Source organism: Asparagus officinalis, chromosome 2 (genome assembly GCF_001876935.1).
Source record: "Asparagus officinalis chromosome 2, Aspof.V1, whole genome shotgun sequence".
Classification (NCBI taxonomy): Eukaryota; Viridiplantae; Streptophyta; class Magnoliopsida; order Asparagales; family Asparagaceae; genus Asparagus; species Asparagus officinalis.
The window spans coordinates 12,709,083-12,722,504 of record NC_033795.1 but is presented as its reverse complement, the minus strand read 5'-3'; the positions used below and the strand labels follow the sequence as shown (position 1 = coordinate 12,722,504).

The following is a 13,422-nucleotide window of genomic DNA, read 5'->3' as shown; positions in this document are numbered from 1 at the left end:
TGTTGTGTTAATGAATGAATGATTTTGATACATGTTGAAACTCTAGAATGCAATGAATGCGTACGGATTGATTTTAAAGCACAAGAGACTAGCACTTGCTATATAATGAGAGGTCAATGTGTCAGTTTGTTGGGATTTTGTTGTCAGCATCATACTAGGTACATTCCTCTGTTTATTCATACAGATAAAAATATGGATCAACCGTAGATACGTTCTATTTATTACAGTGTTTTCGTAGCTTATGCCTCCTTAACATTTATACCCCCAGCCCTTGAGATGATATGTCTTTTTTGTCCCCAATTCAAAGAGCAATTTAGTCTTTTTTTCCCCGGTTTTTTCCCCGGTTAAACTAGGGGCAAAAGATAATTTCTTTTTTACATGAACCAAACATACCGTCTAGAGTTTAGAAGGTGTAGGTGCCCTCATAATACAGGAGTGTATCCTCTGTAATTAACCATAAAATATTGAAAAGTCTGCTCTTGGTAGATAACCTACTCTTGAATCGTGATAAGATTCTTATGAAAACAGCTCTATTAATAGCTTAATAGAGTTAGATCACCAAGATAGCAACTAACTTGTGAGTTTGTGAGGGACAAGCAATCTAGGTTGAGTAGGCAGCCCAATCTATGTTCCTGTTTGATACTTGAATGTTCCCTCTTAAAAATGGAGCCCACATGGAGGATGACTGGTCATAACTAATTTTCATTGACATCTGCATCATTATTTTTCTCGCCAAATTTTAGGTTAGCAATTGATTAAGATTTCCAGATTATTTTTTTAAACTGTTTACAAACTTGATATAAGCTCGTCTCCAGAATTTGGTCTTATTTTCTTCACTCACGAGGGTCCATTTGTTTCGTGAGAAATCGAAACTGTGTTTGAAATTTTCCAAAAAGATAGATATAGTTGTAAACTGCAATGGTATATCTCTACCAATTCTCTTATCGAACAAATAAGATTTGCACGCAACATTTTCCCAGGAAACAGCAAGATTTAAGCTTGCTAGACATATATAAGAACATTTAACTCTATAACGGAATGGAAGAATAATATACATACGCATGCAATATAAGCTCTCTTGAAGCCAGATATCGCAGAGATTAACTTGTAGCGGTCAGAACCACTGCTGGAGAAATTAGCTCTACCCTAAACAAATATCTTTACTTTGTTCGTGTTAAACTGAAAGGAAAAATATGAATAAACAGCAGCGAATAACGTTATACTATCTCTTTAGTACTTGATCCAAATCTCAGATTAAACCGACACAGTTAGGCTCCTTTTTCCTTCAGTTTTCTAGCATGAGATGCACTGTTATCAGGAACATCTGATTCGGTACGATCAACATTGAGCTCAACCAGAAACATTATTTGCCTCTTATGAACAAACTGTTAGCGATCTCAACACTGAAACTGATAGGCATGACATTAAACTGCAAACTGCACATATTTGCGATACTCAGTAATGCAACTGAACAAGCAATCTCTTAAATATGCATGATCATTGAATATGAGCTAACATCACATCCCAGTTCGAAAAAATTGGAAAGAGGATCGACAAAAACGATAGATAACTACATATAGTACTTAGTTTACAACCAAAGATGATAAAAGAGCCAATACAGCTACAAATATAATGATATTAAGGAAGTAGTTGGATTGGAGAGGCTTATCTGGACCCCCTCCAAGTGCTTCATACTCTGCCCTAATCTTCTGCTTCATAGCCGCTGACAACTCTCTCTGCAAATGATTCAAAATACAAGTTTGATCATTTATTTCTTCTACTTATGACTATATCTAAGGTCCAAATTTTATCACACTGTTGGAAAAGCTTCATCTTGTGTTATTAAAAGGATGCTTCAGAAGAAAAGACTGATTTGTTGTGTTTTTTTTCTTAAGCCTGCAAGTCATGAAAGTAACAAAATATAAACTTCAATTAATATGAAGACTGACATAACAAGCATGTCAACAAATCTGAAATAGTATGAAAAATTTACAAGGAGAAGAAATATTTGACTAGAAAAATAAATATCTGACCTTGCCAGAGGAATACTTTGCCGCAACAAACTTCTCGGGTGCTGCCTCATCTATAGAGATGCCCTACTCAACAAATTTTCATGAGATCAGTTTTTAAGTATGGAATCATACTTTTTTCTTCCTGTAATTTCAACGAAAAAAGATCATAACAAATTTCAACGGATACCTCAGGAGGATCAAATTTGGCCCCTAAATTGCTAAGTTTGGCATGAGCTTCAGCATAATCCTTGAAGAATGCATCTTGATCCTGAGCATATTTCTCAGCATAGACCTGAGTATAGGAATAATGTTAGAAATTACCTCTCTTAATCTCTGATTATGGAGATGGAGTCTATGATCTGTATCCTCATTTACCTTGAAGGATGGATCATCAAATAAAGCAGCATCAGTAGGCAAAACTAGCAGATCTTCGTCTTTTCTCTCTTTGATATCCTAGGAAATTGTGATCATTAAATTTTCAGTCAACAAATGATGAATCTAGAGGCAGCCTGAAAAAAGAGATGCCTTACCTTGAAATAGCTATTATCAAACTTCAGCCATTGTGCCGTCCATGATTGTCCTCCTGGTGCTCCAGGCCCATCTTTCTGATATATGTAATAACAATCGGATCAAGTTTTGTGACAAATGAATAGCAGTAAGTAACTACAACCATCAAGCCTTGACTAGAAACAACTCGAGCAATCCTTCACTAATATTACTTACAAAATGAATACGTAAATAATATGTAGTGTCAATACTCGTTTTTGTATAAATACCGTATATTTTGTTTCTGGTTTTCCCCAACCACTGCGTTCTGGTCTAGACCTTCCAAGTGTATGTGCACCGGATAGTGCAACTATTTCCTGAAGCAACAGAATACACTTCATGCATGTTAAACATTCTATAAGCTACAGAATGTTAAAGAGATTCATATAACTTTAGCGTCAATTTTGATGCAAGTGTGAACCTGGTCATTAAGTCCCATTCTGTAGAATACATTTCGTAAATGTGTGAAGGTGGTCCAGCATCTAATTGGAAAGTGAAAAAGTGAATTACTAATTTGAAAGGAAGCTGGAGCAATATAAGACAGAGAAGCACAAAGTCAAGAGTGTTAAACAAGAAAAAGCATTATCCAAGCACCTGGACCAGCATAAATTGCATATACTGTATCACTTCTTTCATGTGTTTACATTAAAATGGGATGGGATCTGGATGACTGAATTTATGCAAAGATATCCTCAATTTTAATTAGATTCATGCTCGTCAATTAAGCATAAGCATTTTACTGTATCAATTATCCATTATAATAGTGGGTGTACGGGCCTAAAGCGAAGTTTGTGGTGAAAAAGGTGTTAAAGATATAAGTGGAAATGAAATTCAGTTTGCAGTCAAGATTACAGGTATGCAGCTGTTGATTTTTTTGTTACAATATCAGATGCATGGAGACAAATTTTAAAGCACATCAACTCCTATTCCATAGCTTAAACAATAAAGCATATGCAATATTGAAGTTGATTGGACAAAAAATAATAATAAATAAATAGTTCAATTAAATACATGTGAAAATCTGTAATTTAACTGACCATTTTTTATTGATTTTCCCATATTATCATATTAATTTTAAGAAACACGACTAAAAATCTACCAGTAATATTGATTTATTTCTTTAATTATTTCAGGAGAAAAAAGATCATTTTTCAAGTGTAGGCTGTGACAACTGTTTCCTCAAGCAAATAATAAAGTAAAGTTCCTGGAACTACATTAAAAAACAAGTAACAACAATGCACTCATGGGAAAAGCAGATGTTAACAAAATGCACCATTCAGAAGAAGGAAAAAAAGTCAGCTAATTTAGGAATATTTTTTTTTCTGGTGATCACCATGTCAATGATGAAAACCTTGGAAAATCAGTGGGTCAACTATCAAGAGGCAAATATATAAAGAAAATAAAAACCAAATGCACAAAACACTTAATGAGGTTTAGCATCACACCAGGAAGTTTCCCCTCTTCTGGACATTGCTCAGGTCCAGTAACATCTACTCTTCCATACTTCATAGGAATCTTGGGGCCGCCAGCCTCCTGAGAAATAACAATAACTCAATTATGAATAATTAAACAATTCTAAACTTATCCTAAGTTAATATAATGAATAGGCATATAAAAAGAAAAGGAAAGTGGACCTCCACAGCTGTAGCACTTGCTAACTGGAATAGATCAGCATAAGTAACACCTGAGTACTTGTCCTTGATAGGTTGAATAAGCTTTAAAGCATTCACAAGGCCTGTTACCATTATCAAGATCTTTCAATATTACCAAGCAATGAGATTGTGTATTAAAATGCTAATGAGGATATACATTACCAGCATTGGCTGCATGTTTAAGTTCAACTTCAAATCGTAGACTTCCATTAGCTCCTCCTCTTTTTGGCCATTCTTCAATATTTTTGTCATATGTACCCGCATCATGCCACCCTAAGCGGATCTGCCAGCATGAATCAAGCAGATGATACACTCATCAAGTTTTGCACTCAGTTATACTTCATCTAAGAAGATTCAGATCAAGTTTGACATTACTAAACAAGAATAGAATGATTCCCTAACTATTTCATGCTTTTAACCAAAAGAAAACTACTACTTTTTTTACCTAAAAAGTATTTTTATACCAACACCTTTGTAGTGAGAAACGTTAACCTAGCTTCTTACCATGTTGATAGATTACATAATTTGTTGTCGAAATTTTAGGATGACATATTGGTACATATTTTGTTGTTGAAATTTTAGGATGAAATATTGGTTAACTGGTGTAGATTCATGTACTAGTGTTAGAGTGGATTTAATGATCCAATAAAGAAAGCAATATGTCAATAATATTTCAAAAATCTACAGTCCTCATGCTAAGTTAATATAAATGAAATGAGAGGAGGACAAGGTGGAAACTGTAAGAAAGCTACTGGTTAGTCACAATTTATTTGGCTAGAAATGCCTTCTTTGCAATACCCTGCCTAAGGGTTGATACACTAATCATTGACATCCATACAGTCCTCATTCGCAAAGTTTGTGAATCATCTGGCAAATGATGCTCATGTCATTAACCACCATAGCTCCAAAATTATGTTCTATGTTGATCACACACCCAACCCGCACACAACAGAGACCACCTTATTCTTGATTGTCTTACACATGCACAAGATATTCTCAGAGACCATTCTCATTTTTGTTTGGGTAAAACTTGATTTGAGAAAAGCTTCAAAGTTGATTGGAAATTGTTGATAAAGCTTTTGAGGGATAGGAACTTTGGACCAAATGGATATATAGATATCTCTTTGCTTCTTCTCCTCTACATCAGTAGCATTTCCAATACAATCAAATGTCATCATCGTCTCTGACAAGGAGATTAAGTATCTTCCTAGTTCTTCAATTTAGCGTTGCATCAGATGTATTTTACAACATTCTTACCAAACTAGTGACGATGCTCTCATCCAAACTAGTTGAAACCTTCCAGTCTTCTATTCATCAACATGTTGATGACGCTCTTTTAACTTCATTGGACACAACCTCCATAGTCAACTTGAAATTTCTCCAATATTCATATGAGTTGCTCTTTGAACTCCATGCACTTTTTGCTAGTAACTCATATACATCATTTCTGCCAATTCCACCATGTAGCCACCTCTCACAATATGGGATTATTTCCTTAATTGGGATCCATGTGAAGCCTACCACCTTAAATTAAGAGCATGTATGGAAACTTTGGACTAATTCTAGTTTGGTAAATTTAATGGATAATAATCTACTTTCAATAATAGTGTTTGGCAAATGGGTGGATTATATCCATCTTTGTTGTTAAAATTGATCAAAAAAGACATAGGATTGGTAGTGAGTTATTAGATGGGGTCTTGGACTTTGTGAAATCATAAGGGGTACAATTGTTTTTTACTTGGTCAAACCTTATGGCTTATAATCCACACACACCACCACCACAACAACAACAAAATTATAGTGTACTCTAGCCTTTGTTTTTTGGATGGACTGTAAGCCTAAAAAAGCCATTTGCCAAACATCTCAAGGTGGCTTATAAGCCACAAAAACAGCTTGTAGCTTGTAAGCCACTCGGACTATTTGCCAAACATGTTCTAAATTGAATTGGCACCTCCTTAGATAGCGAGTGGTCATTATTTTGCTTGTCGAAAAGGATTGTCTCTCAGGAGGTGGACTAGTTCCCACTTTCTAAATTCCAGCCTACATCATGTCTTGCTTTTCCTTTCTGAATTGGCTGGTCAAGATATCGGACGAATGTGGATACCTATTTGAGAAAGATGAGCATAGTGTGGCAGGTGGTCTTTGACTAATTGACAAAAATTATGTGTATGAAGATGGTGTGCATTGGAGTGCACAATCTTCACCAAGTCTATCGTGCTTGAGCAAGATGACGGCAGAAATTTGTCAATGACTATACTGCCTCGTAGCCATTATCGTTATCGCAAAACTCTAACCCCATTGACAAGGTTACCAGTCCTATTTTTTAGTATGAAACTTTTTTGAAGCCTCTTATATCAATTGTGGAGTACGGGTACAATAATAAGAATAATGAAGCATCCATATTTATAAATGTCTGTTGTATCATATTCCATCATCATCCAGTCATGTTTGTACCATATTCCATCATCATCCATATTTATAAATGTCTGTTGTATCATACTCCATCATCATCCAGTCAAGTTTCCCACAATGATGAGTTATATCTAATCCAATTGTGACAATACACTCACAAATCCTCACATACATGTCAAGAATGCAGAAATCTCAAGACATAGATACATAGTGGTGTCCTAGAATCTAGATGGAAAATTTACATTGAACAACCCATGTTTGTACAGAAATACTCATAACAAAACACAAATGTTTCCATTTATAATCATTTTGAAACTCCAGTTGCATAGAAATTTCCACTGGCATGATACTATTATTGCTGTTAGTGAAGGTTGCATCTGTCAGCTATTGCTCTTGAACGGGAGCTCTGTTTCGAAAAAATCTTTCAGGAATATCAGGTTTCATTTGAGAATGCAGGCAATTTGACTCCTTGGTTTATATTTTCCCTCAGAATGACTACACTCTCCTAGTGCTAACCAATCTATTGTAAGTACTAAGTAGGGATGAAATATTGCTATATGCTAGTTGTGCAGCATATATGTACGTGATGTAAGCTCTATTTTTGAATATGGGGGTCATGATGAAGTTAGTGTGATGAGAAGGTAGAGTTTTCCACTATGAAAAATCTCCCCCTCTCCACACCCAAAAATGCCCTTTTTGCTAAAGAGAGGTTCCTTATTAACTCTGCCTTCTTTGAGGAATAAAAAGCTACCCTTTCTACCCTCGAACACTATTCGATAATCTTTATCGATTAGTAGTTGATATAACAATAACTATCTCTGGATCATGGCAAAATAGGGATCCGTTAATTAGTGTGCCTACCAAAGGTTCTTCTCTCCTGGGTGCAGAAAATAGTCAGTAGACAATAACTATTGGGTTGTTTTCTTCATACTTCTATTTAGGCCCAGTTTACTAGCTTCTGGTTATTTTCTAAAGATGCAGCCAATAATGGTGTTTAATAAAAAAAATTACATGCTTATTGAAATTGCTTCTGCTTTATAAATGGCGTTTTTGGAAACAACCTAAGGATGCTTTTAGTAGTAACCTGAGGATACTTTTAAAAGGAGCTTCTATTTTTACATATATCATTTAGAACATGAAAATATTTTTTTACCACCAACAAACATGGATATAGAATTAGGTGCATTTTGGTAATTTCACTTACAATAATCCTCAAGCACAGTTTACCAAACATCTCAATTGTTTTTGGAAACAGCTTTTGATATGTGATTACCAATCAGCTATCTTTAGCGGCTTACATAAGTTGCTTATGTAACCAACTTATAGCAAGCTCCAATAATACCGAAGTGGCCCATAATCTCTAGAGCTAACAAGATGGAAATGTCACTATAGATAACTTCTACTCAAGGGTGAACTTTGCATACAAATCCGATCGTTGTCCGAATGCCCGTCCTTTTGGAGGACATAAATTCTCCTTGAACAATCTAATATATGAAATTCCGCCTAATATAGCGCATTAAAGATCCTTCGTAGTTCAGCCCTTTTAACAAAGGAATCAAAGCAAAAAGATTACCATAATAGGGTGACAAAATTTCTCTTTAAGCAGCTCCTTAATGTCCTCCCTCGCACTCTTCAACTGGCTCACATCCGATGCCGCACACGTGGCGTACATCGCGCCGTTCAGTGAGCTCGAACTCCGCCCTCGCACCTCCAATCTCTGCCAAAACAACGAAATCAGGTCACCAACCATTAAAATCTCCGACCGTTAGACCTATTAACGAGTTAGATTCCAACCTCAAATCTCCGGAGAGGATTGAAAGAGATGGAGGAAAAAGACCGCCGGAGACCGAGAGGCTGAGCGGAGATGGATCGGCTCACCGCCGCGCGCTTCGACGAGGAGGGGATTAACGAAGCGCCGATGGCCGTGGAGGGGGAGCACGATAAGCGCGCCGCCATCGCGAGAGACGGAGATTTGAGAGCAGAGAGAAAGGTCGCGCCTTTGAGATTTCTGGGTTTTCTTTTTTTTTTTTTTGGTAATTTGGGAATTTTAGGGGTTAGGGTTGAGCTTCGTTTGGTTTGGCCTTTTGTTCGGTCAAGAGGCGGCAGCAGCAGCAGCAGCAGCAAATCCTCAGTGGCTTATCGGTACGTGACAGGTGGCCCTTGAGTTTCGTAATGGTGGGTTGGTGGCCATTTTCTTTTTTGGGGTTTTTTTTAAAGGACGGATCAGAGACTTTGGGTTCCTCAGGATTTGGACGCATGCGTTCAACGAAGGGCCAACTTTGACGAGGGATGGTAGGAGGGCCAAGGAATGGAACAGCTCTCTGGGACTGATGACATGGCAGGTCCAGTTGGACAATGTTAATGAGCTAAAAAAATTTCCACAGTGTGGACCTTACAATCACTTTGGACAAAATTTTTCGAATCACGTAAGCGTGACTCCTCTTCAATTCTAAGATTCTTCTGAAGTTGTTCCAAAAAGATATCATCAGTTTTATGCATTAGTTTCTTCGAGTAATATTTCCAAGTTGATGGTAGTTTTGCAATAATTGCAGCAACTTGAAAAGACTCTGGAAGAACTATTTTGAGAACATGAATCTTATTAACCAGAACCTCCAATTCATGAACTTGCTCTAGGACAGACTTGTCATCAACCATTTTATATTCTAGATATTTTGCAATTAAATACTTGTTTGTACCTTCCTCCTCGGCTTTGTATTTAAATTCTAATGCGTTCCAGATCTCCCTTGCCGACTTTATCCTCGTGAAAAGATTATATAATCGATCCGAAAGTGTGTTCAGAATGTGACCGCGACACAACACTTCATCTTCCTCTCGTTTTGCCTTCTGCTTTTTGATTTCTTCTATTTCCTCCTCAGTAGGTTGTTTGCCGTCTGCACTTGGTTTTGGATCTTCTATGGGCTGTAGGTTGGGGTTGAGGATGTAGGAGATCTTCAATGCTGTAAGAAGAAACATTATCTTATCTTGCTAGCGAGAGAAATTGTTTCCGTCGAATCGGTCCAATTTGACCATGTCTTGATTCAGCACCTTGATTGATTCCGACTCCATTGTAGCAGAGTTATTTCTTTAAGATTGTTATTTTTAAAATAATAAAGGAGACATAAATTCTGAGGCGTGAAACACTTTCCTTAAAGAAATATTTGCCCCCACTTGATATTCAAAGTTGCTTCGGGTTAATGTAAATTTTCTTCCCAGGATACAACAGAAAATAAAAATTACAGTAAGCAAATCTGGAATTTTCCTTAATTCGTTATGAAACAAGTTTGTAATATTGCAGATGTTTTTTGATTAAAAAAGATTCAGAAAAGAATTATTTTTAGATATCTGAAAACATAAACTATTTATAGGTTTGAAAAGGTGCTTCCAACAGTCATAACTTTTCAAAACACCCTTTGGAGCAAACAGCCACTTTTTAACAGTCACTTGTCTTTTTTAAATTCAAAATAACATTAAAAAATATTCAATATATAATTATATATATAAAAAATCACGCATTATTCGCGTCTAATAATCGCGCTACCCGCACGCGGGTTTAGAAGCCTACACTTTGATCCATTATTCAAAGCCCAATAAACATTCAATGCTCTAAAAGAATGTTCAAAATTCCAATGTGAGACTATCTTGTTTTTTTTTTACAAACAAATACTAACACTAATTGTCAAAATCAATGTTCTACGATGTTCATGGAACTGCATAATTGTTTACTCTTAAACCTATTTAATGTTCTACGATGTTCATGGAACTGCATAATTGTTTACTCTTAAACCTATTTAAGAACACGTTGAGAGCATTAAAACTTAATAGTCCATGTGTGGTGCAGGTAAGTCACATTTACAGCATGAGTTTTCAATTTGCAAATTTGAATTTTAAATTTTATTGGCAACATCCAGATAATAGGATATTGAATATTATTAATAGTAGTCTAACTCAACTTTTTCAGATGAATGGATTTTGATGGTGCGATAAAAACTGTTTAACCTTGAGTTAGTGCAATATAAAGATCATTAAACATTATCGTGTTAGTACACGAATTATGCTCATCTTCTTACCTCTTTAATGCAAAGAAAATGCTTTGGTTGTCATCTGCTTGTGACAATAATGCACTTGTTGAAGAATTCATTCTCTCTTTTTTATTCATCCCGAAAATACCAAAAAAAAAAAACGCAAAAGGTCTCGATATTTCATAGAACAAAAATTGATAAATAAAAACTGAGTTTAGAGAACTAGTACTTAACAGATTATACACGAGTATTAGGGGCTGTTTGGTTGCACACTTTTTAAGAAATTTTTTCTTAAAATATCTAAAAATGATAATTTTGTAATTAAAAGTTTTCTATAGTTTTCTGTAAATTGTGTTTGGTTCAACAAAAAACTTATAGAAATATTTTCTATAAAATATCAAAAACTACCAAATTTTATAAAAAACAATTTCCTCTCAAAATGAGAGGAAATCAACAGAAATCTGACACCTTCCTTATTTAATCAACAAAACCCATCCCATACCCATTTTTTATAAAGTTATGAGCTATTTTCTTGTTTTGAACCAAACAAGCAAAGTAAAAAAAAAAAAAAATTGGTACTTTTTGACTTCTTAAAACTTTTCCTATAATTTTTTAAAGAAATACAAGGAAATAATATTTTGGGTGAAAAACATTTCCTATAATTTCTAGAAATTGAACCAAACATCCCCTTATTCGAAAAACAAATGTTTTTGGGAGAAATTATTCAAAAACAAATTAGTGCAAGGAACTATAAGAGTGAATAATTGTCTTTTAAGCGCCACTGATTAATTGTGTGGGCCCCATTTACATTGAATTAGGGGCTGTTTGGTTGCCTCTTTTAGAGGCTGAATCCCTGTCAAAACTGACAAAAACTGTCAGTTTTGACAGAGAGTCTTGCAAAAACGTCTTTTTTAGAGGCATTTTTGGGTGATTTCCTGTCAAAACTGACAATTTTTGTCAGTTTTGACAGGGATTCAACCTCTAAAAAAGACAACCAAACAGCCCCTTAATTAGGTATTTCAGCTGAGCTGTCACTGTTAATCGGTGAATCGTCCTATTCGATAACATACTCTTCTCACCATCATACTCCTGCAGCTAATAACCATAACAACCCGCTTTCTCCAATCAAATTCATTCACACATGCTAAAAATTTCTTGTCTTATTAATCCAATCTTTCTAATTAAAATGTTCCGCAAGGACAAGTAAAATGTTACAGACCCGTATAAATCGGGCCCTTGTATGGCCCTCCACTTCTCACTCTCTCGGCTATATTCTCCCTCTTCTCTCTAATTCATATAAATAAATATAAATTTTTTAAAATTAAAAAACAAAAATATTTTTTTTTGTAAAGAATAAGAATTCGATTTCAAGTGTATATCGTTCCATTTATTTTGCTCTTCTTCGATTCAAGCTGCAAGAAAAGGTACAAACTGTTCGAATTAGTTGATCTACTAGTGCTTAGTTTTTATGTGAATTCTTGCCTCTTTGTTCGTTTTCATCGAGTCTAGGGTTTTTTGTAATTAAGAACCTGAGATGATGATAATATTCTGTTGAAATATCACGAAGATTGACGGGGATCTCGAGAGTTTTGAGTTTTTCGTTGTATAGAAAGCGGTATATGCGCATTGTGCTTTTTTTTTTCATTTTTCCTACTGCATTATCGATTCTTTATAGCAATTCAGCTTGGGTCTTTTTTTTATATCATAATTTTTTTAATTAAAAAATTTCATGTTGTTGAAGCATATGAGAAATCAAGGTAATGGATAAGGGCTGCGCTATGAATATATTGAATTTGAGAGAGACAAGAATTGAATGGATTAATCTGAATTATATGTAATTCTGTAGGTTGTTGCTGAAATTGTTCGGGACTTTCCTTGGTTGATTTCGGTCAGGTTGGGGAAGTTTTGGTTGATTGAAAACCTTACTACATTCTTCAAATATAGTTGAATTTAGATGATGGGCCTATTAAGGACTTCGGAGTTGCCTATCTTATGTTCGACATATAAATGGGAAAAAAAAGTTTGTAAAACATGGCAACATATTGCAGAAAAGTTTCAATTGCAGATTTGCAAGAGTCTTTTTAATTAGCCTATAAATTTTTTTATGATATTTGTTATAGGTTGTGAATCTCATCAGATATATTTTAGCAGTTCAACTAAGTTTATTGTCTTCTAAATTTAGGCGAATACTTTCAGGTTGATAAACATGAAATTTATCATCTATTGATGTTTACATATCGTTCTTGCTGCATTTTCAGGCCTACATTGATTTAGGATTGATTTTCCATGCCACAATATGCCATTAGGAAGAAATCAACGGTTAGACCCTCGGAGGTCCTCACCATATTGCTCAACTACGACCATTGTTGTATTTGTTGCTCTTTGCGTGGTTGGGGTATGGATGATGACTTCATCAGCTGTAGCTCCTGTAGACATTTCTTCATCGGATAACAGTTCCCAGACGAAACAACAGATATCCGAGACTGAAGGCAAACCATTTGAGGATAATATGGGCGGTTTACCCTTAGATGCAAGTAATGGGGATACTACTGCCATTTCAAAGAGCGAAACAAGTGAATCTCAAACTGAATCTTCTCAGAATAAGGCTGTGCAGGAAGCGACAATACATAATGCAGAGGGTAGAACTCAGGGAGAAAATTCTGTTAAAGGGGAAGAAGGCACAAAAGAAGGGTCAACTGATACCTTAAAGAATACAGGGGGTGAGAAGGATTCAGTTGAAAATGAAACAAGCAAGGGTAGAAATTCTGATCAAACAGAAGA

General features: G+C 35.4%; 2 protein-coding genes across 2 annotated transcripts; both read right to left on the bottom strand.

Moving 5' to 3' along the window:
- Positions 1,463-8,768, bottom strand: LOC109830309 (probable L-ascorbate peroxidase 6, chloroplastic). The gene is given in 13 exon segments (XM_020397541.1): positions 1,463-1,736; positions 2,034-2,096; positions 2,200-2,304; positions 2,388-2,465; positions 2,543-2,617; positions 2,789-2,875; positions 2,980-3,023; positions 3,026-3,040; positions 4,004-4,091; positions 4,193-4,293; positions 4,373-4,493; positions 8,196-8,339; positions 8,417-8,768. Coding segments are annotated over 13 exon segments (1,236 nt in total). The 5' UTR covers positions 8,579-8,768; the 3' UTR covers positions 1,463-1,583.
- LOC109830846 lies at positions 8,981-9,595 on the bottom strand. The gene has a single exon (XM_020398207.1). It carries the CDS (start codon positions 9,593-9,595, stop codon positions 8,981-8,983), a length of 615 nt encoding a protein of 204 aa, XP_020253796.1.

Excerpts from the sequence above, each read along its gene's own strand:
- LOC109830846 (XM_020398207.1), bottom strand. The coding sequence starts at position 9,595 with ATGTTTCTTCTTACAGCATTGAAGATCTCCTACATCCTCAACCCCAAC.